At 40.4% G+C, this 26,591-nt stretch overlaps 1 protein-coding gene across 7 annotated transcripts in view; it reads left to right on the forward strand.

The window, feature by feature from the left end:
- The window catches only part of fam49al (family with sequence similarity 49 member A, like), a 32,499-nt gene that overhangs the window by 945 nt on the left and 4,963 nt on the right, over positions 1–26,591 (forward strand). The window contains exons 2-5 of one of the 7 annotated variants that reach the window (XM_061058856.1): positions 13,498–13,588; positions 18,723–18,802; positions 21,971–22,092; positions 24,003–24,108. In XM_061058856.1, the coding sequence (XP_060914839.1) occupies positions 18,730–18,802; positions 21,971–22,092; positions 24,003–24,108 (301 nt within the window). In that variant the 5' untranslated portion in view covers positions 13,498–13,588; positions 18,723–18,729. Of the gene's footprint in view, positions 1–13,497; positions 13,589–14,913; positions 15,127–17,650; positions 17,731–18,722; positions 18,803–21,970; positions 22,093–24,002; positions 24,109–26,591 lie in introns of those variants that run through there. The other 6 variants (XM_061058861.1, XM_061058859.1, XM_061058860.1 and 3 more) reach the window with 6 other exon arrangements.

Genomic DNA, 26,591 nt, shown 5'->3' on the forward strand with positions numbered 1-26,591 from the left:
GACATATGTGACCTAGAACTATCACAGCACATGCATCGTATATCACATGATGCACTGGAGTGTGTGAACAATGTGGCTAAATTGCATGTCACAGGTTCCGCCTCCTCTTTTCGGCTCAATTGTCATACGAGCATTTAATCATGAATTATTAGCATCACAAGGAGGGGGTCCACAGTTCATCCAGAGAGGAAGGTGCTTGAGGTGTGTGTGCTCTTGCTAAGACATCTCTGCGAACAACCTGCTAAAAACAAAAGCCCCAGATTGCACTGAAGCTGATCAGAAGGGGTGGGTGCATGCGACTCGAGTGAAAAAAAAAAAAAAAAAACAGGGAGGAGGGAAGGAGGGAAAAAACTGAATGGAGGGATGAATGAATGAGGGGCTAAGGCTTTAAATGAGTGTTTCATTCCTGCAAATGTGGAGAAAAAAAAATCTGGTGTAGGAATGGGTGTAGATGTGTTTCTTTTGACGGAGAGGGAGAGCAGAAAGGGTGAAGCTACCTATCATGTGACTCTGCAGGTCTTTGTGTGGGCAGGGGAGAAAAGGAATGAGAGAGTGATGGATAAATATGAAGGTAAAAAAGAGAAAGCTTGACGGAGTGCTGTGTGTGATCGAGTGTTTATGTTTATGGAGACGGGTGAGGAGGTCGAAAACAGACAGCAGAGGTGTTTAATTGAAAGATCTGGTTGCTGTATATCCCACTGTAATCTACTGACTCTGGTTGTAATCCGTGAGAGTAGATTAAATGATGATTTACTGCCATGTTGACTTTTATGACAAACACACACACACAGGCACACACACAAACAAGGTAATAAGGTAATGTAATAAGAGATCATTTGGATTAAAAGAGGTCATGTTACAGTGTCAGTATCTTTTGTTGTTACAATATAAATCACACACTTAATGCAGATATGTTTTATTCATTCGATCCATTTCCACATTCATACATATTTGCACTGTATATATGCACACATATATATGCAAGTAAAAGCATACACAAATCTACATGTATCCTTAAACACAGTGAAGTCATCCATATTTAGACCCATTGTTGATAAATGCAAATATAGGTGTATACTCATATGTATATAAAAAGAAACTTGTTTTATGTGTATTAACATGTTAGAGTATACATATAATTTTTTTACATCTCTTTCAAGTTACTTTAAATACAGAAAATATACACTTGACACGTGTCATAATTAATGACTGTCATGCCTACATACAGTGAGGAATATACAGGTCTTACTGTGCAGTGTACAGTCATCAGTCAAAATATGAAAATCAAAATCCATTTGAATAAAGAGCAAGGTGTACTGCACCTGCTAACATGTGCTAGCTCTAAACAATTATGTCAATTAGTGTGTTTGTGTATTAGTATTTTTTTGGGGGGGTCTATGATGGAGTGGTAGATCCTGTGGTATTTACTCCGCTGTTGCTAGGACACTCCCTTTGAACATTTTAACCAAGCCTTTTCATTGGCTTGCTGCGATGATGCAAGATTCCCTCACCCCAAATCTTTCCTGAGCGCCCATAGAAACATGCCCGTCTGCATTTCCTCCTCTCTGCTCGCTCCTTCTCTGTCACTCTTTGTCTACACCCGCCTTCTCCTCTCTCTCTCTCTCTCTCTCTCTCTCTCTCTCTCTTTTCCTGTCCATCAGCATCTCTCCTCTTGCATTCTCGTTTAACCATCTCGCTTGCTCAGTCATTAACTCATTATTTTCGCCACTCTGTCGATATTTCTTCCCTTCCCGCTCCCTTCCAGTCAAGTCTTCATCGCCTCTGTACATTCTGTCACATCCTCTACCATCATCCAGTCAAATTGCTCGCTGCAAAATGGTGTTGGCAGCATGTGGCCGTGTCTTCCAGCTCTGCACAATCGTTATGTCCTGCTGTCTTGCAGAGGATTAGTGCTCTGTGTGTCTCACTATGTCCTATTTCCTCTGTTCGTATGAGGTGCAGCATCTTATTATGTTGCCTTAACATGTCATGATTATCAGGTTTGACAAGGCGCAGGGCAGGATTGGGGAGTTGAGGTGTCATGTTAAAGGAGGCTTTCTTTCTTTATATTTATTATTTATTTTACTGTACATCACCTTTTGTACCCCGATCTTTTCTTCTTGTCAATATATGCATTTGTGTGAGCCATACATTCAAGTTATCATTGCAATTATCCCGAGTTCACACCTACACATAATTTCCCATGATGCCTTGTATTCTGGGCCACAGAAGTGTGATATTACACGATGAGGGACTGGGAATAGAGGATGAGGGCATGTAAGGTTAAAATGAGAGAAAAAAAAAGGGGAGAAAGAGAGGCAAGGAGGGGGTAATGTTTGTCTTGTTTGCTGCTTTCTCAGTATTTATCACCTCCAAAGCACTGCCAGCTCATCCCATCAGGTGTAATGATGTGTAATGATCTCCTCCAGCCGTCACTGAATTAGACATGGCGGATGTCAGCGCAAAACCTCAACTGACAGTCTTTTAAAAAAAACAAAGGCCAATGAGTGACATCAGCACAATGACGCGGAAATGTGTGCAGCTACTCTAAAATGTCATGGTTCGTGCCTGATAAGTGTTTTGTCAAAACATTCCAACACTAAATAGATCCAAATAGGTCAGTCTGGAGGAGCATTTTAAAGCCAGTAAAGGGTATCAAAGTGAATTTTAAAGACACAAGAACATCCTTTGTTTTAGCAAGAACTTAAAAATCTTGTCTGAGTTAAGTTCATACATTTTTTATTGAAAGTCTGACGGTGCTAAAAAAAATCCTTGCAATAAAGAATTGCTTTTTTTTAAATCCAAACTGAGTTCTGAACTTGGAAGTGACAAAAGAGTACAATGATTCAATGTTGAATCATTGTACTCTTTTTGCTTAAGAAGCTTATGAGACTGACTTCCAGTAATATGTTTTGATTTCAGAAGCATGCATGGACAACTACAATATGTTGCACTGAATCCTTTAATTAAAAAAAAACATTATCCATATGTTTATCCACGTGTCTGTCTGACTGATTTCCACAAAATCCTTGCTTCATGTAAACTCTTCTAATCTTATTGACTGGCCAACCCATCTGTCAAGCAGCAACATCTGTCATTCAAACATCTGTCACTCGAGCTTCCATGTGTGTCTGATGTTCACTTTGTTTTCAGTGGAGTTCAGGGGCTGAATCAGCTGGGTCTGAGATTATATTGGAACTTGAGTTGTGATCTGTCTCTACCTGTTGACCTTATGGTCTTTAAGTCAGTCATGTCAGAAGTCAGGGATTACTCCTAAAATGGGAGATGATGATCCAGTTAAGAGGGGGCAGAGTGATGAGGGAGGGTCCAGATACAGCCCTCAGAAGTATATTTTAATGCACATGAGGTAAGAAAGGGGCAGTTTAAAAGAAACTGAAGGTGCTGCCTCTGCAGAAAACACATCTTATAATGGTATGTTTATTTAAAATAAGATGAAAAAAACAAGAATCACAGCGCCATATTTCTAGACCAGGTGCAGTGAACTTGTGAAGTCTTTATGAAGTTGCTTGGTGGCAGACCACTATGCTTTTAACATTTTTCTGTAATGGAATATACATACAAGCACATTTCTGTCATAAATGACCTTTGAATTGCTTGTAAGGATTTCAATACCTTTGGAGAGATTCAGAGTGTTTCTTCCTGCTTCAAGGCTTAATGCTATGCTAAGCTAACACCTCTAGCTCCTTATCCATGTGATAGTTATAACTACCTCCCCCATTTATATAACATTTAAATACAATGTGTTTTGACCAAAGGGCTGTAGACAACGAAGGCAGGCAGGAAAATGAAAATGAAACCATAATAAAAGACTACTCAACAACCAAATAGCATCTGTGTTTAATGTGAGCATTACACGTTGTACAAGATAAGCAAAACCCTGTTTTTTTAACGAAATGTAGAACATTTTCCCCTTGATATGATGTCTTTGTGTGACAATACCTTCATAGCATCTCTGTTCAAGTACCACCAAATTATAACTGTTGAGATAGATATTTGTTCCTTACTGCTGGCTGCCGACCTCCAATAAAACACCTTAGTGATTTTGTAATGTGATGCACTCCAGCTTGATCTTTCTGCAAATCGGCCTCCACACTGTGAAACGAGAGGAGTCTCCTGAATTTGCTCCAAAATGCTATCAAAGGATTCAGGTAATTCCCAAACGTCACAGGCACAACCAAAGCGAAGCATTGGGGGAAAAAAAAGATTTGATTTTGCTTTGGACTTATATTGTGATATCGCCTATGTGTTTGGGGAGTGATGGTAGGACATTTTGTTTTACAAATTGTGGAGAAAGCAGATTTGCAAAAAAAAAATCACAGACAACCACTGCCATAAAAGCACCTTTCTTTAGATCCCTGTGTTATTGTCTACAGCACTTGTCCCCTTTATAGGAATTAATTCAACTCTTCAAGTTTCAAGAAATGTTAATTTAACTGAAAATTGAATTCTCTCATTTTCAAATCATTTATTTTCAAACAAAACAAAACAAAGCTCAAGACTGGTCAGAAGACAAAAAAAACAAGGGACCATTTAATATAAAAAAACTATTGATGGATATAACCCAATGCAAAGTGAGAAAATAGATCTGGGAGACAGTGGGATCTAATTCCCCCTGACAAGGGAGCTAAGATCTGATTATTCGTAGATCATATTACTTAACTTTCAATGCTGGATGGCACTTGTGGAGAATACTGAAAACTCTTATTAAAATCCGTTAACATCCTTGTTATGCGTGTCCTGACTCCTGAGGAAACTTTTTGAAATGTGTGATATAACATCCAGTAAGACAAGTACATGAGCTGCGGTGAATTCTCTTCGGCCTCTGTGACTCCAGTTCTGATCAGACAGGATTTGGCTTGTTCCCCTCTCGTTTTATGGATATGAAAGGGGATTTATAGAGTATATAAATCAGTATTATGGCCTGTTGTCAGTTGATCAGATCAATTGTTGTTCACTAATGTCAATGAAAAGCCCAAATGCCCGCCCTCTGGTCATATTTGAGATCGATATCACCAACACTGTTTGTAGGTGACGGCAATTTAGTCCAAAGGGCGACTAAAGAGAGCAAAGAGGAAGTGACACAGAAATGTAAAGTGTGTAAAAGTTCCTATGGGGTAACCTACTTTTGTGATTATCAACTGAGGCCCCAGCTCACTAGGTTTTGAGAGATGAGTGATTTGTTACCGAGGCACAAGGTCACATAAGAGCTGAATTTTGACTACCCAAGATGAACGAACTGACTGCATTTAGTGTAACAGTCATGATGTGGAGGGAGTGCGTTTGACTTTGCTCCTGATCATGGCCTCTTAGTTTAACATCTGCTTCTTTCTTCAGTCTGCTGTTTTTGCCAACAGCTGGCACAGCATCCATTAAAGAAACAACAGGCCTTCCAAGCTTGAGAAAAAAAAACAATACTCAGGTTTAAGCTAGGTTTATGTCAGGATGAAACAACTGTCTGAGATTTCTGTTTTATTCCCTTGTCATACTGTACATATGCAACATAAGGGCTTATAATTGTAGCTTTATAGGCAAGCCCTGCTGCATGAAAATAATGCCGCTTTGAAATGATAGGCTTTTATCACAATCATTGTAAATTGCATGTGTCAGTCGATAATGGAAAGCTTGACACACACTGCACGGTAACAAAGGGTTGTGGGGCTTTGCAAAAGATCAGCCGCTATCTCTGTATGTATTTGTCAAGTGACAACGCTATACGGCTGAAAAATGAATCCAATATTGCAGTAACAAAAAATATAGCTATACCAGAATTGCCACTTGAAGGGGAAGTTAAAAGCTACTCAAACTGCTTGGACCTCAATATTAATAAGCCAAACATAAATAACATGAGTACAGGTTTACATCTCTGTATTTTTCTTATGTCGTTATTTATGACATTTAAAAATCACCTGTTATAAGGCTAGAAGAAATGTATGAATAATGGCTGTCTGCAAGGTGTTACCTTATCTCATCCCATTGTGTGAGCTTGTTTTCTTTAGTACTCCCCTCTTCTCCCTATGGTAACTTATTGCTAAAAAAAAAAAAAAGAATATTGTAATATACAAAAGGCAGACGCCACTCAAAATATTGGTATAAAAAGTGAAATCCCATTGGCTACGTCCACAATAAAGTCTCAAGCCATGCAAACAAGACAAGAACATGCAAACAACACACAGATCTTGCTATGAGGAGGCAATGCTTACCACTGCAACACTGTGTAACCGTATGATGGCTAAGCAACAATCTATGGTCTTCACAGCTCTCTCTCTCTCTCTCTCTCTCTCTCGTTCTCTTTATTTGTTCACATGTGTGTATGCCAGATCTATAATGGGCACACTAGGATGTTGGCAACCGTGTTTGTGTTTTGTGTTTGATCAGCCTTGTGAGACCAAGCTTACACATAGATTTTTGTTTTACTACCCTCGACTTTTTCTGTGCACATCAACACACACACACATACACACACGCATGCTCACTAATTAGCTTGAGTAAATGAGGAGTATCTACTGTATCACTCCTTTTGAATTAAATAACAAAGAGTTAGTGGGAATGTAGGTTAAAAATAGATCACCAGACAGAAATACACCACAGAATTTGCCAGGATCTCAAACTCTCACACCAGGGATCCACCATCACGTCCCAACAGACTCTTTTTTTTCCCCATTTCATTTTCATCCTTTTCCATCAATTATTTTTTTCCTCTGCGTCAGCTAGAGTCCATACCTTACATGGCAGCCAATTTCCTATATTTGAGAGCTGCCGCTGCTATTCTGCCCCTCCCAGTGGGACAGGGAGTAGTGTAACACTGCATCCTCTGCCATATGAGACACACTGCAGCACAGTGTGATGGAGCATCACTTCCGTCAAGGACAGTTCTTAGTGGTATGAAGAGGGTGGACGACTTCAGCACACAGAGCTGAAAATAGATTCTAGGTCAGACTGAGGTCAGAGGTTACCACATTCATTCATTCTCTGAGGTCATGGGCTGCTGGAGGGATGCACATGCTGTGTCCCAATTCTGTACTACATAGTAGTAGTATTCAGTATGTGCTACACATCACACAACAATGTATGTAGTTTAAAAAACAGTCATTTTTAGAAGCCTGCAAATCATTAGTGATTGTTTCCTTTTCACTTCATTATTCACTTTGAACTCAACTTTGTTTTGGTTGCTATATTAGCAGTCTAGTTTTTCCTGTTGCATAAATATAGTCATTTAGAGGTGTTACTCTTTAACAAGTGATGCTAATTTGTTTTTGTTTTTGTTTTCTGTTGATTTTTAATCTAACCTGCAAACCTCTAATTTGGTCTGCTGTTTTTCCAATAGCGGAAAAAACAGTAATGATCAAAACAACAAACATATTAGGATTGATGAAAGCTCTTCAGTGTGGAAAGTGACTTAAAGGCCTGTGTGCGGCTACTTCAAGTAGCTAAAATAAGTTTTGAGCAAATGAAAGCATTTTTCTTTTTTTACACCTTTCAATTTTCATTTAGAATTGTATCAAGATAGAATTGTTTATTATACGTTATTTGTCTTTTCCGGTGTGTACAGACTACAGTCTTAATACCTGTCAATGAAACTGGTGGACTTCTACACTGTAATGGTTAGTAGGGTATGAGGTGATCACAGGATTTTCTTAATGGATGAGCACCATGTGTTTTTTTTATTAAAAAAAACTGAAACAGAACATCTGTGTTAATTCTACTGCTCTATAGCTCCTCGCCCACAGGGCTACCGTACAAGAAAGGAGAGGAAAAGGGGCAACAGTTTCTGGAGCTCTTCACAGTCACATATTAATTATTACCAGGTGCAATTTGTGCAATTACGACAATAAGACAGTGAAATATGACGGTACATACATTTTAGACACTGTTGTGAAAGGAGCGATCAGGGGCTGATACTCTTGCAGGCAAAAACAAAGGGAGGGAAGCCGACAGACAAAAAAGACAGCAAGACTGACAGAAAATGAAGTGAACGAGTGAAGGAGAGTTGAAGGAGAGGGAAGAATCACTAGACAGCAAGACGCCAGGGAGTTAAGTTCAAACTGCCTTTATGTTCTGTTTTATGGAAGTCCTTGTGGCTCACTCAATGTTAAACACCCCTCTATCTAACAAATACCTGTAAACATACCCGCTCAATGCAAACCAATCCAATCCATTTCAAGTATAAACTCACAAAATGTATATTGATTAAATAGTTTTTGTTACAACCTGGACACTCATCTGTATATAAGTATACACGTTCTGATCCATCTATATCCTTAATATTTGCCATCACAGTGCTTATCAGCTTATTGCTGTGTTAATCTATTTACTATATATGGTTGTTGCATCCCATTTTTTTTACTATGGATGAAGAGCATTTGGTCCAAATGTTGCGATCTTTAAACTTTTTGTGTCGTTAAGAAAGTGTGCATGCTTGTCTTCTTAATTCTGTTGTTTTGTTTTTTTTTGCCCTGCACCTATATGATGTGTGTACAACCACCCTCCTTCAACATATTGTTTCCATCCAGGTGACTATGAGTTTTCTACACTGTCCTGGCCCATATGGAGCAGTGTGTAAGCATGCCATCATGGACAAAGAGTGTCTGCTGTACAGACTTATATCGCTTCTCTCTTTGTTTACTGATAGCAGGGGGTCAGACAAGGACAAGGAAAATGGGGGTGCAACAATAGTCAAAGCAATAGTAACACACATACACAAGTGCACAATACACACTAAAAACCCCGACGCGAATGCACATGGACCCCTGAAAGCTTAGTGCTCCCCATGACAGCAGCTAATTGGCATCCAGCATCACAAATAAAGATAAGAGCTGCACCCTTCCTTTATCCTGCAGCCAAAGCTTAGGAAGGAAACAGCTCTTAAAATCCAATTCAAGGCTGTTATTTTTCTAACTCTGCTTTTCCAAGAAAGGCCGTGAGCCAAAATCTGGTGCTCAAATATTAATGGCATTAGATATAAGGCATATATTAATTTGTGTGGTAGAGTTAAGAGAGCACTGAAATGAATTATATTACCAAGAATCGCTCGTGTTAGACACTTTGATAAACAAGATACTGTGCATATTAGAAATGTAAAGATACTTACTCTATATAAACCTCAATAATATCTACACAAAAGAGATGTAAGAGCTCATTTTGATCCACCTCTGAACATATAAGCCTTGAGATCCCTCACTTGCTGCCCCAGTTCTTTTTTTTTTCAATCAAAAAAATGATCACACTGAATTAAGTGACACAATGAAAATGGATTTGAGTACAGCTTACACATGCCGTACTCTCTCTCTCTCTCTCTGTCATTTTTCTGCCTCTCACTCTAACCTCCCCTTTTTCTTTGTCAGCCGTGCAGCACAGAATCACAATGCTCATTTGCAATCGCCCTTTTTATGAGGCGCCGTGTGCTGCGCTGGACCCAGACTCAGCCATTGTGTGTGTGTGTGTGTGTGTATGTGTATGTGTATTTGTCAGGAAGAGAAAGGGAGACGAAGAAGAAGGGGGAGGGGTGATGCTGAAGAATCGTAACCTCCTTCCATTTCCACCTCTATTTTGCTCCATCCTTCAGCGTCACGCTCAGCCACTCTTCCCTTTTATTCCCCTTCTCTCCTTATACTGTGTGTGTGTGTGTGTGTGTGTGTGTGTGTGTGTGTGTGTGTGTGTGTGTGTGTGTGTGTGTGTGTGTGTGTGTGTGTTTGGTATGTAGGCCTAAGGCAAATTGGCTGTAGCATTCCATCATTGGTCAGATGTAGTGATGGTCTAGCTGTGGGTCTGACACTGACACCTCCCAGTATTTGGCTGAAACTAGCTTTCTCTTCTCCTAGACTCCTTTTTCCTTTCCTTTATTCCATCCTGTCCTCTCCTAGCCCCTTGATACCTTTCCTTTTTCATTATTTCCTCTCCTTTTCGTTCCCTTCCTTGTCACTCTTTTCTCCTCCTCTTTCCATTTTGTATCCCTCCTTTTCTCTCATCTCATAGATTTCTCTTTACATTTCATCTCCCGCCTATATATCGTCTCCTCTCCTGTACTGTTTTTCCTTTCCTTCTCATTTATCTCATCTATTTTCCTCTCCTCCCACAAAATCTGACCTCCAGTACGTGCTCAATCACCCGTTTTCCTCCCAACCTACACTAATGTAAAATATACAGTAAACCATGTGCATTATATAATATGCTCTACACCAGCCTTAAAAAGTGTTTTTTTTCGTCTGTTCTCTTAACACAACGGTAACTGAGTTTAGGTGGGTGTTTAGCTCACTCTGCCTCCTCTTCTTTCCCCTCCTCTCTCCAAACACAAACACACATGAGCTGGCGATTTCACTGCAGCCTCCTGCACTCTACTACCTTTAGGGAAAAATGCTGAGAACAAAGAAGGAATGGGTAGAGGGAGGATATAAAAGAGTCACAGACAGAGGATGAGGTCGAAAGGGTGTCCGGTAAGAAGATGAGTGAATGAACGGGGACATAAAAGAACAGCATGGACTGAACAGGGGGTGGAGAGTGGGGTGTGTCGAGAGCAGGCGAAAGGTTGAGACAGAGCGAAAAGATAGAGAGAGCGAGAGAAGGAACAATCGCCAGTGGGTTTTTAAAGCAGGACTCATTCAGTGTGCAGAACTAACACAAGCTGAGTAGCACGGACACAGACGTCTGCGTATAATGACTTTATGATCTCTTTCTTTCTTCCCTTTTACCCCACAGACCCTCTGACTCTGTCACCATCTAAAGTTGCAGAAACAGCAACTATATTTAAATACTGTCTGGACCTCTGCTTCAGTGTCTGCCCACTGGAGACTCGAGAGTAGTCTGATATTTGATTAACATGACACTGATTTATGATGGCACTCATTAAGTGGCAGAAGCAATAGAAGTATTCCTGGACTCAATCGATTGGTCTTAACTTTAAACACTTTAAATTTAAAAAAATGTCATATTAACACTGTTCACACATAATCTAATTTAATCTGTGTTACTATAGGGACATTAGAGCTACTGTGAGGCACTTTCATTCAGTGATGATTTTGGCGACCCCAGTGGACCAACTGGTTCCTCTTAAGCTTTGGCTGATCTAATCCCAAATATGTTTGAGTTTCTGTAATGGCAAAAATCCACCTGCCGTCTTTTAAGCGTAAAATGAACCACTAATTGTAGCTGTTTTTCCACATTCTCTCTTCTCAGATCACACCGCTCACATCCCCGGTCGCATGATATAAAATTCTTCATCCCTGCCCACTTGCTTGCAAAACATTTTTTCAAATATCTCCTGCTGTTTTCTTGTACTTAAGCACCCATACTTCGTGCAGAAATGTTACTTGGAGGCTGGCAGATAATTCTGAGGTCATTTGCATTCACACATGCCGCTCCAGGACTTGCAATGTGTGAAAGCACCATATGAGTTATTTTTGCAGAACACTCTTGGTCTTAGCTAACCACATTGTCAAACCCCAAATTGGCGTAACAGTCAATCTTGCTCATGTTCTTGTTTGCTTTTGTAGATCTTATAGAGGCATCAGTTTTAATTCCAGTCTGTTTCATCACCAGTTAAATACGTACTTCAAGCTAGCAAGAGAAAGATCCTTTTCTACTAAATTACAAAGCATTCTGTTTGGGTTAAACTATATTCTAATACATCACTCTAATAACAAAGTTTACATTTTATCTTTCATTAAGTAGAGCTGAGAAAGCAAACATGTGGCATGGAGCTAAAATGGCGATCCAATCACTCAACTAATTAGCAGAATTTTAAACAGTAATCCATCTAAATGTGTAAGTCTGGGTCTGTCTGCTGTAGTAAAATTATGTGTCTGCGCTCACTGTGTGATCAGATAAATCCATTAGAGGGCTGAAATAATACCCTGTACCTAAAACAACTACTTCTCTGTGGGCTGAGTGTGAGGGAGTGAATGAGTTGTTCATTTCAGATTTAAAGGTCAGGAGGTAATTAACTCAAACAAATATCAGACTTATGTTAAAAAAAAGTTTAAATCAACTCTGTCCAACAATATTAACCTCACTGTGAGTTTACCTCTCTTGACCATAGCTTCCTGTACAGTACTTGGCCTTTGCCCTTTCCCTGAGAGGACAGATCAATAAGCAATAGGCAATTTACTGAAAGGAACCACATAGTCTATGTAAAAGTCCCTAAAAAGATAGAGGACATGTTATTTAAGAAGTGGATAGTAAAGTTTACAACCATCGAAGTACAAACGTCAATGCGTTCATGTCACTCTAAGGAGAGTGTAGTATATCTATCCATCTATTTATCCATCCACCCATTGGTTCATCCAATTCACCTAATTGATAACACTGAACAGATCCCAACTGCTTGTTACCATGAGAATAGGAGGCTGTGTTTCCCTGGCAACTATTCTTCAAAGGCCCCCGCCTCTCTTCAGTCTGCACTCTTTCCTGATGAGATTCGATGATGCAACGGCAGCAGCAGTAGTGTTAATAGTTACACCAGTCAGCCGGTAGAAGACAAGGCTGGAGCTGAGAGAGACGGCAAATAAATGAGATTAGCTTAACAAGATTAGTCCATGTCAGAATATAGAAAGGGAGACATGAAAGAACCACCTTCCCGCTTCAGATTTGACCGATTTAGCTTTTTCAAGGGGTAATACTGGTCATTTTGGATGGAAGCTGGAAGGTCCTTTGTGTCTGAACGTTTCTGAATGCTGTGTTGAAACTTTACCTCCCAAAAAGTGTTGCTTAGTTACGCCCATAATTTGACACAGAAATACATTGTTTGTGTAATTTTAAAATGGAATTATTTCACATGATGTGGAAGCAATGCAAAAAATGAAGAATTGATTTCCACTTCATGCAGCTGAGATTTTCAGCTAGTCTCTATTTTTTTTAGAATCATTATAATGTAGTTTTCAACAGCAATTTCAATGCAAAAGCTTTAAGAACCACTGTAGCCTACACATCATGGCCACAAATTACACTGGAGCAAAGTTAAGTGCTAGCTAACAAACAGTGGATCATTTTGCAACTTAACCAGGTTTTTTCTCTTCTTCAGGAGTTAGCAAAGAGCAAACAGAGTTGAATGAAGAGCATATATTGGATCAACATTAGTTGGGTGGATATAAACACAACTTCAAATGAATGCTAACAGGGCTCTGTTAGCCCTGCTAAGTAGGCAACTTAAGCTAACTAGTGATGTTGCATATCTCATTTCTGATGTCCTGTAAGTGAGTAAAACACAGATATTAACGGATTAAACTATCAACGTACGCTGTTTTGAATGGAGTGAGATGTATTAAGATGTAGCACTGCAAAGCTAGCGAGGTTAAAAAAACATCCTCATCTTCAAAGCTAGCACATATAGGCCTAGCTGTTTCTTCCCTCCATGCTTTTATTTTTTCACATTTTAACTGAAAGTCTTTGACATTTTTGCTATTGTCCTGGCATTGTACGGTATGTGATGTTGAACTTTGTGTTGATTCCCCTCTCACTGTGTCTATCTGTCTTCCTCCTTGTCAGGTGGTGGGTGCTGATGCTGTAACCTCTGTGTGGAGCTGACAAGCCCTGGTTGATGCAGTGAAGTGTTACGGAGGGATACACACAAGCGAAGGTATGGATGAAAATAAGGATTGAAAAAATCTATAAAAAAGAACACAGCAGAGAGCACCATATGGGCGGGTTAGAAAACGGGGAGACGAATGGATAATTTAGGGATACTGAAAGAGCATTGGCATAGAGGGAAGTTGAGAGCCTGGAGAGTATAGTCGCTTCATCCGTTCTATACAGTGCAGCTGCTGAATGGGTTTGATTCACAGGCCACTGAATAACCAGTCAGCCAGTGTGCGACAGAAAGAGAGATCATTGCAGTACGAGGCAGGGAGAGAGAGAGACGCACAGATGGAGAAAGGAGGTTCAGATGGTAATATTGGTGAGTTAATAGAGGTTGGGCTTGGCAAAGATGAGCAGAGCTGTTTCTGGACTCAGCTAATCCACACTGATAAAGCTCCTGGGCGGTAACAGGAGGAATCTTTCAGTGAGAGCTGAAAGGAAGCTGGGAGGCCTCGCTCTGCTGCTTGGCTTCCAGTCTTGACCAGGTTTGCTTTTCAGATGCCATGTGGGAGCCGAGTCGTGTCTTTATTAAGACTCGAGGAGCCCCTCGGTTTGGTTTCTCTTTCCCGACTACAGATGAGAGCTGTGTGCTTGCACAGTTGCATAAGGGAAGCACTTTGCTCCACTTTCATGCTGGCTGACTGCAAACATTGTGTGTGTGTGGGTGTGTGTGTGTGTGTGTTTGCGTGTGAGGGAAACTGCAACCAGCAGCCACCAAACACACTTCCTGATTCGGAGAATGCCATGTCTTAATGTCCAATCAGGGTGCCTAAACAACAATGGCTTTGTTGTGATGTACAGTATGTACAGCAGCTGAACAGGGAACGTGAGTTTACCAAGCTCAGACCCACATTCCCATTCTGCCTCTTAGACTTGTTTGCACCTAAGGGCCACCAGTGAGTCTGAATGGCACCGTGACAGAGATGTACTTGGACAAGACAAGGCCAAAGGAGCCGGGAGACTGCAGCGGAGTGGTGAAATAGAGAAGTGAGGCAGAGATGAGAGCTGGGGGGGGGATATTTTTTGAGGAACCCATTCTGACGTCAGAAACGAAAGAGAAAAGGAGTTTTCGCTCTTTGCCTTTGAATTGAAGAGATAAAGACACCCATAAGGAGGACAGAGCCAGCGGGAAAAGACAGAAATGTGAATAATACCAACATATCTTAAGCACTCAACGTCCTCACACAGCATGGTGTCTACTTCTACAAGCTGCTTATTAAGAAAACAAAGAGAAGCATGTAGTGCACTGATCAAATAGAGAAAACTACAGGACCTTTAAATAGATGCCTGAAAAAGAGAAGTGTGAAGTGGACAGAGATACAGAGAGAGAGAGACAGAGGGAGAAAGAGCAAGAGCAGAAGTTTACATCAGTCTCTCAGAAAAGCAGACCAGAGCCGCGGAGAATTGCAGTCATCACTAACCTGGGATCTACCCACAGCAACAGTTTTTTACAAAGCAGGGAGGACGAAGACAGAAGGGAGGCAGAGAATCTGACGGCTAACGACAAAGGAAGAGGTAAATCGATGGTAGGAAAACAGGGTAAGAACAGAGAGATGTGAGAAGCTGTGGGTTAGTCTCACAATTTCCTGTTTTAAGATGTGAAAGTAAATGTCGGTGAGTCGGTCACATGAATTATTCTTTTAATACAAGCACTGATTGCTGAATTGATGCATCGGATCACTGTTGTAAGCAGCTGACCCGGGGCGTGAGCGAAGTGGCTGCTTTTTTCCACATCTTGTACTGAGACGAGCGGAGATATCACCAGGCCAACAGTAACCTGGCAACCATCAGCCGAGCACTGCTCTCTGGATGGACCACATGCTGCTGCTCTAGACTCAGTGTTATCATGTATGAGTGTGGCCAATGTGCAGCTACCTTAAACGCACCCACACACGCACGCTCACCTAGTCTCATGTCAGAAAGCTTTCCTTGCTGTGTACGAGGCTGTGTTCTGAAACTCGGCTTGACTTCGCCTTTGCAATCACCTTGTCAGGATGAAGCTCTGAATCTGTTATTCATTTATTCATAGCGTTCTGCTATCTTAGAGCAGGTGGTCTAAAAGTCAAGAGGAGACTAGGTGCGCTTTACACGTTTGGACTGATGCTCACGGGTTCCAGCAGTGATTCAGCATATAGTTGTCCTACTCCGCCTCCCAGTAGATTTTGTAGTAAGAGTAAACATATGATACAGTAGAACCAGGAGAGAAATGGCTGCTTCTTGTAAATCTGGACCTGCAAGCTGTCTCAGCGGCTGGATGATGTAACGTAATCCCTGCTATCTGTACCTGGATGCTGCATTGCAACACCGGTTCTTGCTGAGTAACAGAGAAAACAACGGGCTCTTTTTGCAGCACGGTGGCTTCTCATAAACATGCTAATGCTGGCCATAAATTACTCTTGCATAGGGGAAACTGATAGGCCTCTGCTGTGTGCTAACGTAGCACATGAGCACAGAGGGTACGGCAGAGGAAGTGAAACTTGGCAGCTGCTTACATTCTGCTATAAGTCCCTCTATAATCAAGAACTAGCTTGAATACTCGCGCAGCTGAGAGTCCATTTTACAATGTTCAATTTCTCGGTTTTTGTATTTATTGTGAAATTTTTTCATGCAACATACTCAAAGGTCTACATGTTGCTTCTCAAACCCCTCCCTCTAAGATCCCTTAGCTTTAATGCTGTATTTCAGACTCTCTAATCATGGTATCAAAAGTGATCAGGCTTATTACTGAAGCTGCATTTTGTTAACAACAAGTGCATTTTTAAACCTCTGACCATTCATTGAAGCAATTATATATTCCACATGTCTTACATATTTTTTCGGCTCAATTCTAAACTTCATCCTGATGTATTTGGAATAATTTCAAACATTATGAACTCCACTAATTGAAGGACACATTTAGGTGGTTTAAGCAACAGATCATGTGCTTAAATTCTAAAAAATAAACTTTTTTAGAGAGAGCGATATTAGCATCAATAAGATCCATACAATCTATCTCATGTTACATCATATTGCAAGCATAGGCTTCTGTTAATGCACAAACTCTCCCCTTCTTTGCTTTTTTTTTCATATGTGAATTGATAGCATTTTTCCAACTACACACAATCTTTTGCTGACTTATCAAAACTAATGTACAATCATAAATCATTCTGCTAAATGTTGAGATAATTATGATAAGTCATAAGAGATTAACAGAAAGAAAGGCTTAATATTTGATTAATGAATTGTTCGAATTGAAATATAAGTACTGCATCTTCCCCTTGAATCATAAAACGATTGACCAAAAGCTAGTTTTTTTTAAATATTTGAAATATTGACCCAGGTCTTTTAAATAGTGGGTATCTGATCAGAACACAATTTTTTTGGTTTGGCCAACCTTTATGCCCACAATATTTTGGCTTCAGTCCCAGGACTGTGTGATTGTAGAGGTTGAACGCTGGGACCACTTTCATGGTATTAGATTGTTAAACACCTGACATATGTTGCTCTATCTGGTGCTGTATATAAACATACAAGTGTGTAGAACTGCCTGTTTGACCCACAGTATGATCTAATAAAGCCTGCATCATTTGTCTCATAAAGCGCTGGCATCTAGCCTTTGGGTATGAAGTATAAAGAGCTTGTCATAAAGTATCCATGGAGTGCTGTACATGAAGGGCATTAGGAGAAAGTAGCCTGTGCATTGCAAGCTTTTATTAGGTTACTATAGTAATGTAAATGGATTATAACCACTGCTCAGCTATAGTGACTCCCAATGAGTGAGCTAAATGATTCACTACTGGATTCAGGCCCCCCTTTAATCCAATACAGAAGACGCTGCATGGGATGCAAACTGTGATCAGTGTCATTTAAAAAGGGGACGTCTGACTTTGCTTTGGACATATTGCTTAGACAGAAGGATGGAGGAGGAGAGGAAGACGAGGGGTAATTAAAAAAAGGGCAGATGGATAAAAAATAAAATAAAACACTCACAACCTGCTGTGTTCTCCATGTGCATGCTGTGTATTTTCCTGCAGTTTGCCAGGTTGTGCGTACTGTATGTATTTTGTTGTTTCCTCCTGTCCAGGTCGCCAGTCATGGGGAACCTCATTAAGGTCCTTGGCAAGGATTTAGAGAACTGTCCACATTTTTTCCTGGACTTTGAAAGTAAGTGAGCGTCGGGGTGTGTGCACGTGTCTGTGTGCTTGAAATGTGGGTGCACATGTGTGCAGCAAAGGTGTTCAGTGGGAGGTCGCTTGGTGGGGTCAGGGGAGGTATTTTCGAATGTGAGCTGCTGAGTTGTTTGTGGTGTGATGGAGTGTTGTTGTGGGTGTGGTTTGTCATTTTCAGACGCCCTCTAGTCCCACTCTCAGAGCTCTCTAATGCTGAAAGCAGCTCTAGTTTAAACGTGGTGCGTAGGTGTAAATAAACGGTGCGTAGGTGAAGGCTGTGTGGCAAACAAGCATCAGCATCAAAACCACTTTCAGAGAGTTTCATTTGTGCTGTTACCTCTTGTCCAACAAGATCCCAGTTTTAGCTGATTTATAAATATTTTCTGACATTTTAAAGCCTTTCTAGCTTTGACCTATTTCAACATAAGGTAATGAATTCTTTATCAACTTTTTAGTCATTTGTATTAAAATATTATTATTTATTACAAGAGTAATCTGTTTTTTACAAATGTCTTTTTGTCACCAACACCCGACTATTCTTAATTCCACGGCTTCAGTTTTGAGCGACTCTTCTAACGCAGAGTTTGCATTAGAGAGTTAATATATACCTATATATATATGTATGATGTGATGTATTATACATACCATATCATTCTACTGTTTATATTTCTAAGGTAGAATTGTGAAAATAAGTTGAAGATTTGATTTTAGTGCTACCTTATCAATTATTTTCCTATTGAAATCAAACTATAAATAACAGCATAGGAGTGGGATTAAAGAAGCTCTGTATCCATGTTGCCATGCTTCACCCAGGACATCCTTCCACCATGCCATCCCAACATACTCCTCTCATCCAGCCCCCCGCCCCCGAAACCTTCACCTTCACACACATACAGCTCTCACACACACATACACACATGTACACGCGCACAACCCTGACACCTGTCCCCTCATCACCCACAGACTTCTCCCCTCTTTCTGTTCCAGGGGGCTCATGGGAAACCTCCTGAAAGTGCTGGCTTGCGCCGAACTTGAGCATGGCCCAATAGTTTTCCTTGACTTTGAACGTGAGACCATCCGCTTCTTATTTTTTTTAGTTATCCCTTTCTCTTTGTTGCCTTCGCTTTGTTTTCCTCATTCCATCAGTGTTAGCTGACTATCGTGTCATCTTATATCCTTATATACCCCTTTTCCCTCCTCCACTCCTCTCCTCACACGCCTCTTTATCTTTGGATTTCTGCTCTGGGGACTGGCATTTGAAAGTCACTTGGCTTCCTTCTGAAGGCTCTTATTCACACATTCTACATCTTATAAAAGAAGACAGATGCACAATGGCATGGTGAGGCGGTAACAAAATGACAACAATAATGCTTTGATCTCGGTTCCCAAGCTACAAAATCTGTGGAGAAGTAAACAGAATGCCAGTCCTGCGTGGGTGTCTGTTGCCTGGGGATGATGATGGCTAACAAACAGTCTATCGTCATCCCTCCACCTCTTCATCTCCTCATCCCCTATTGTATGTCTGACCTATCTGTGCTTGTGTGTATGTGCGTGTGTACTGCACTAAATAATATGTGTGAAAGAAAGTCAAAGATTGGGTGAATGGCTATAGAAGAAGTTGGTAAAATCCCTCCCTTTATGTTAGTGAATTCCTACCTTTGCAGTGGGAAAATATCCATCTTAACAAATCATTTAATTTTAGACTCAGTGTTGAAATCTTCTGTTGTTTTTGTAAAGAGCAAAACATTTTCCAAGAAATGATTCAAATCAGCAATGATAGCAGCTCTGTGAGGCTGTTCATGTTGAGCTAAAAGCTAAAACCTGAATGCTAACATGAGCATAACATTTGTATAAGATGTGTTTATTAACTTGATAGTTTGACCCATGTCTCATCTGATACTTAAAAGGAGGCAAGTCTGAATATCAAGTCTGGAGCATAATGACAACGCTAACATGCTAATGTTAGTTTCTACTATGCTTCACTTTTTGAGCTAAATGCTACAATCACTATGTGAACATCTGCACAATGATAAAGCTAGCATGCTCATGTAGCAGTTTTACGGCAATATGTTCCATCCTGTAGTCATAGCTGAGGGTGTTCGTTTTCTTGATGACAATTGCTTATTTACACTTTCACGCTTATTAAGTCCATGCTTTAAGATAAACAAAACATGTGGCTTTTTGTTTTGGCTGAGTTGGACTCCTTGAGACTTTGTTAGGCTAATGCATTCAGAACAAATCATCTTTGACAAAAATGACTCCTCAAAAGGATTTTAACACTGATTATGAACGTAAATAAATTGTTAAGATGGAGCTATTTTGTAGTGTATCCCAACATAGTCTTTTCCTTCTCCACCACTTTTCCCTTTAACGGCTGCTTCCTCCTCCCTCCGTAGTTGCAGTTTGTTACAGGTGGAGTGGGAGAGCTCATGCTGGCGAGAGACATCAGCTGTCAAACAGGCTAAATTTACTTTTTATTCATTATGCCTGTGATTCACCATAATTTCAAAGCAAGTTAGATGAGTCAGACTGAGGCATTACATCTTTAGACACATGCCTCTGCCTCTCCACCTCTCCGCCATCAGTGAGCTCTCCTTATCAACCAGTCACCTCTGTCACATAGCTTGAGGTTTGGTCTGAAATATACTGAGCGATCATAAAAAATGCTAATCATTATACCATGTAATAGACTTTTGAAAGATCAGAAGCAAAGTAGGGATAATTTCTTTTGTAAAGTTGTCCTCTCAGAGCAATAAACATGATGCTTTGAGGTATCTGTTAGTCACCATGTGCAGTAATAAGACTCTCAATCCTCATGTGCAAAATTAAGATAAAATGTAAGTACCTTTTGGGAGCTAACATCTTCCTGCTTTAAAAAATAGGTTAGCATAGAAATTAAATAGTATCAGTCATATTTAATCTTTCAAAGAAAAATCATTATTTAATGCTATGAGTTGAGTGTTCTTTTAATTGCTAACAAGATACAAAATATAATTTGGTTTACTAGAAATGCAGGAGCCCATTAACGAGGAGTCATCTCTAAAATAGCCGTGCTTGCTTTCTTTATAATGGTAGCCCGTGTGCACCTAGGACAGCAAATATTTCATGATTACTATTTCTCTGCAGGAAGGCAATGCCTCAGGGTGCAAAAATAATCAGCGGTGCTACTTCATGTAGAGAACTGGGCACACTGCTCTCACTTTATACCTGAGTCATATTGTGATAAGTAGTTTGAAATCGAACACTAAACACAAGGATGACTCATGAGAGTGCATCTTAAATCGTGTCCCTCAAACATTTTAATCTCTGCTGTATGCGTGCAACACGCCACATGGGCAAACAAAGCAGAACTGTGACTGGGAGGTGCCCTGCGGCAGAAACACTGAGTTTACAGTTGGTGTGCTGCTCAGTGTGTAAGTGTGAAACACAGACAGAGAAAGAGCGAGCACACCCAGAGGTTGTTCTCTCTGCTGCTTGTTTGTTTTAACGTTTCTCACAATTAAACCTCATGGGCAAAAAAAAAAAAAGTCTCTCTTCATTCATAGATAAGAAGGGGTAAAAGAAAGTGAGAAAAAGATGGATAGCACTATTATATGAATCTAATGGGACAATTACACCTATCCAAGTTGATATTAATCTCCACTGAACCAATGGTTCTTCAGATGATCACAGCTCAGGAGTTGGAAATGTCCAAGTGACGCAATTGAGGCACTTTTATGGCAGCAGAAGACCGTTAAAATGTTCAACTATCAGTGGAAACATCCTCATCCAGTAATTCACTGAAGTGAAACTGGTTTGTCATCTTCCGGTCCTTCAGGGTGACCACAAGCCTGACTGTGTGACAGAGTGGGGCTTGCAGGTCTCTTGTTATAATACTGTTGGATAAATTTAATCATTTACACACCGACTAGATTTTGACCTTAGATTAGTACAGTTGCTATAATTCAGTGAACATTTATTTATCTCAGGTTTGTATCTGGCCTGATAGGATGTCATCTTTTCAGCTCTTCCTTTATCACTAACCTCCCTCTTTCCTCAAATCTCTTCTTTTTCTCCTGACATTTTCTTCATACCCCCCCCCCTTTTCCTCTGTTCTTCCTTCTCCCCTCTATATTTTCATCACTACCCGTAACTTACATCACACTTTCACTTCCCACCCCCTCCACCCTCCTCCCTCTCCCTGTCTTCCTCTGGCCCTTCTTCCCCTTTGCTTTCCTTCTGTCCTCTCCTTCCAGATGCCCAGCCCACAGAGGCAGAGACAGCCGTGTGGAACCAGGTCAGCGCCGTGCTGGAGGAGGCACATGGGATCCTAGCAGAGCTGCAGTCCTATAATGGCGCGGGCCAGGAGATACGAGAAGTAAGCACGAAGCAGTAGTCATGAGTTGAACCTTGATTCGTCAAGCCAAAAAGTAACACACATGTGTGATTCACATGACATGACAGGATGACATTCTAAGCGGGGTATCATACCACACACACAGTACGGAGAGAGGCCTGGCACTGTATGCTGGTCTCGATGAACACTGGCTCTCTTAGTGTGTTCAGGTGCAGCTTTTCTCAGCGACGCGTCACTGCAAAGTTCCCTCTGCAGTGTGAACGATCGCTGCTGATTGCTCAGCTGTTGGCTTTGCTCTACTTGTTAACAAATAGCCCTGAACTGTTTCCTTTCTTTGTTTCTGACCCTTGAGATCTCAAAGCATTTAATGAGAACAGACACAATATTGAAGTTACGTTTTCACTGAGATTAAACCTGTTTTTCTTGACTAAGATTGGATTTCTTAAATTTGCAAGGTAGTTGGGCCATAACGCAGAATATGCCTGTTCTCTGTGCTATAGAGCTGTGTTGTTCAAAAAATATTCTAAGTTACAATGCGTACAAATCAAATGGGTACAAATAATGTACCAAAGCAATGTTTAACAATTGCATGACCCACAATGATTCAATGCATGAATGTATGCAGGATGTATCACCAATTCCTGTCATGTTCCTGTGACTTTAGGCAATTGGTTCACACTTAATAGTGGTGGTAAAGTCATTCACTATTACAAGTACAGTAACATGTGTCATCATAGATGTTTATATCTGAGCACCAGTTTGAGTTAAACTGATGCTTCATAGTTCTATGAGAACAAATATGGCTCTGCATGCTTCTAGGCTGAACAATGAACCAACGCTGTCTCTAGTAACTTAAACTGATTCCCTGGATGTTCTTGTGGAAAAAAAACACAATAATAAAAACATGATCTATTTTAATGATTATTTGGATAAGCTGTTAATGTTAAAGGCTTTTTTGATCCAGCAGATGTCGCCCTTGAGCACCAGCATGAAACCAAAACAACTCGCGCTGCATTGTTGTGTTAGCATGCTAATGCTAGCGATCTTTATTATGCTCGTATCTTCACACTGCATGTAAATTTACACGAAAAGACTGTGATCTAGAAACGCTTACGTGACATTCAATTAAACAGTGAGTACAGTATGTTATTCTTCTTTTCTCTAGTCCCTCAATTAAACAACTTTTATACACGAGAGGATGAGCTGGCCGGCCGTCCCGACGATGTAAACAAACTGAATATGGGACTCAGAAAACTCGGAAAACATCACAGACAGTGGGACTCGGGTGTTACACCCATTGTAGACAGTCATGACTCACAGAGTTATTTTCAGAGGATATACTTGATTTCTATTACATTTAGGTGTGAAAAATCACATATAAAGACTTTAATTTAATTGTGAACTATTTTCTATTGATTATTGCAAACAGCCATTGTTAAAGACACACTATGTAGACTCCGCCTCCAGGGGGCTCTCAATCAATACAATAATGAAAGATGACATTGAGGCTGGCGGGGAATCACAGGAGTTCTCTCTCTGCTACCCCCAACCCCAGATGAAAACAAACACCGCGTTGACCATGACTTTTAAAAAGTCCCTTAATGATGCATCATTTCCCTTATTGAGAAACATTTGCTAAAATTGTAAAAAAAATAAATAAAAAAAAAAGAACAGTAATCTGCTGCTTAGGGAAGCTTTTGGTTTTTTTTTACTTTAGTTTATTCTAGAGATTTGTTTGGGAAAAAAAAGTTCAATAACACATTTTATCATTAAAGGGACTTTTTTTCTTCTATGTTGAAATAATGTCCAACAAAATTAAATTGAAAATGTTTCACTGAAGGGAAAGTGAGCACTGAGGATGAGAGGATAGATGAGACGATGAGGTTTTTAAATCATTTTTGCTAAGTAACATCTGTGCTCTCTGCCCACAGGCCATCCAGAATCCAGGCGACCTCGCGCTACAGGAGAAGGCCTGGAATGCAGTCTGCCCCCTGGTGGCCAAACTGAAGCGCTTCTATGAGTTTTCCCTCCGACTGGGTAAGCATATCTAATCAATTGAGTTCATACAGTCATTTCAGGAAAATTGTAAACTCTCTACTGTTAATATTGGACGTCAAATTGGAACTGGAATTAAAACCACAAGCAGCTGTATCCCAAGAGTAAATTCAGAGTTTTTGATGTCAGTTATTAGAGGGTTCATATACTTGTTTTTTGCTCATCTTATGTCCTTCTTTGGTTTGTGTTTTCACTTTTCTGACAGAAATATGTGTGAAGTAGTTATTTGAAATCGTTATTCAAACATGCATTTGCATGGCCCTCAAGTGTACAGGATGTGCTGACATGCTGAACACACAGATTAGTCTCACAGATTAGAACTGTATGAAGACACTAGCTCTGTGTATTTTTTTTTTTTTTTTACAGCTATTTGACTGTTAAAGGATGTGAGATATGTCACAAGTCTAATACTTGTCAGACTGTTTGTCTCTCACCATTGTGTCTCTAAAAATACAATAAGTACGATATTTTGACCACAACAGAGTGACAGCATTGTAACCTACATGTTTCACCGAGCTTTAAAAATTAGGCAGATTAACATCCAGGTGGACTGTAATCATTACGAGCAGCGGGGAGAAGCTCATCTTGTAGTCTGCTGCTTCACAGCTCGCCTTCATGTACCACCAGCCTGATTTTACAGGCATTTCAGTCCGACAACACACTCTCTCTATACACACACTATGAAGTCCTCCCAGCCATCTCTGCAGCATCCTGACCTAGCAGGCAGGCAGCCGTTGCTACGGAAACAGTACATGTTCGTCCAGTACAGAGAGAGTAAAGAGAGAGAGAGAGAGAAGTATGAGCAGAGAAATAGAGTTTGGCTGCCGCCTGCTCTGCCTTCCAATAATACTTCGATCTCATGGACATCATGTTCTCAGCTTACTGAAGAGGGCTGACTAATAATTAATGATAATGTATCAGTACAACAGATATGTTGTCCACTCTCCGCCCTCATTACAGAGACGAGGGGATCCAATCTTAATGACTAGAGGAGTGCTAATTGGATGACCCCTCCTGTTTTTGCGCTTAGAACCCCCTTTCTCTTTTATTTATGTGTTTGATCAAAGGGGTAATAAGAGGTTAAGCGGCCCCGTGTAAAGTAAACAAACAGCTGCGGTGTCTCTCAATCCAATCTGTCAGAATAAACCCTCGGGAATCAGGGCTCAGGGTAGTGCTCTGTGCTAACAGCAGGAGGGGGAGCAGGTTTCTGGCCAGGCCCTTTAGATGAAACACTTCTCTGCTGTATTTATAGAAGGTCCTCATGCATATTTAATGCAGAGGAAGGGATGAAGCCTCAAGGGACTCTGCTTCTGAGGCATTACAACTACATACAGCCTCTGAGGTCCAGCTCACGTGTCTGATTAGATGGAAGAAGCAGAGAACTGCAAAGGCTTAGGTTCAATAACAGATGTGACACAGTGAACGTGTGGTCACTGATTCAGTGACTGAAAAGATAATCAGGGTGTTAGAAGATTTGGGATGGGATCTCTAATGGAGTATAGACTACATGGGGCGCGCGCACTAACCAATGCGCCACCAGCACCCCGACAAATCATTTTTATTTCAAACATTTAATAATTTATAGTAAGTAGATTAGTAAGTATTTGGATAGTAGTAGGCCAAACATAAGTTTAAGCAGTATATTAAGTGTATTCTGGAGTCTTAAATTATCCATCTTGACAAGTTATTTCAGTTGGTTTGGGGCATTTAAGTCTTCATAAATTGAACATTTAATACCATGCTTGAGTTTGTATGAGCCCAGTGGTGCTTTGATTAAAACACTATAAGCTTGATAATAAAAGAAGCATGTTTACAATGTAAAGTGTATACTACAGTAGCATGCTTACAGGTGTTTATTACAATTGACGCAAAAACATGACAGCTAAGGCAGATGGAAACACCATCAGTTTTGATGTTTTTGTTCATAAATCCAGGAGCTGCAAAAATATAAATATTGACCTGATGATAAAAGTAATTATAGAAAAGATAAACTTAAACAACTTTGCAAACTCAAAGTCTGTTAACAGGTCTTTGGTAGAGCTACTAAATATGTGAAAAAAAGTTTTAGTAAGCCTTTTGTTGCTCCAGTGGTAGATGATCAAAATCTTTTGAATTGCCTCAAGTGATGTCACTTGAGTACCACAGTTAGTGCAAGTTTAATAAATAATCAAACTTTCCTAACATGTTTGTTCTGCACCACCTCATCTCTCCAGTAGCATTTGGTGCTTCTAGCCATCCATTCTAAATAAGTGGAGTATTTTAAAAGTGAACACCAAAGTCGTTGAACCGATCGTGAATGTATGTACCAAATTGCCAGGCCTAACTGGTGGGCACTGGGCAGAATGATCCACAGGCAACGACTGCCAGCCCTGGGGCCGTGAAGCCAGTCTAGCTAAAATATATAGATTTTTAAAAGAACCACCAAGTAAAGTGTTTAACAGGCGTGCAGTTCCAAAGCCTGAGGG

Source organism: Labrus mixtus, chromosome 16 (genome assembly GCF_963584025.1).
Source record: "Labrus mixtus chromosome 16, fLabMix1.1, whole genome shotgun sequence".
Taxonomy (NCBI): domain Eukaryota; kingdom Metazoa; phylum Chordata; class Actinopteri; order Labriformes; family Labridae; genus Labrus; species Labrus mixtus.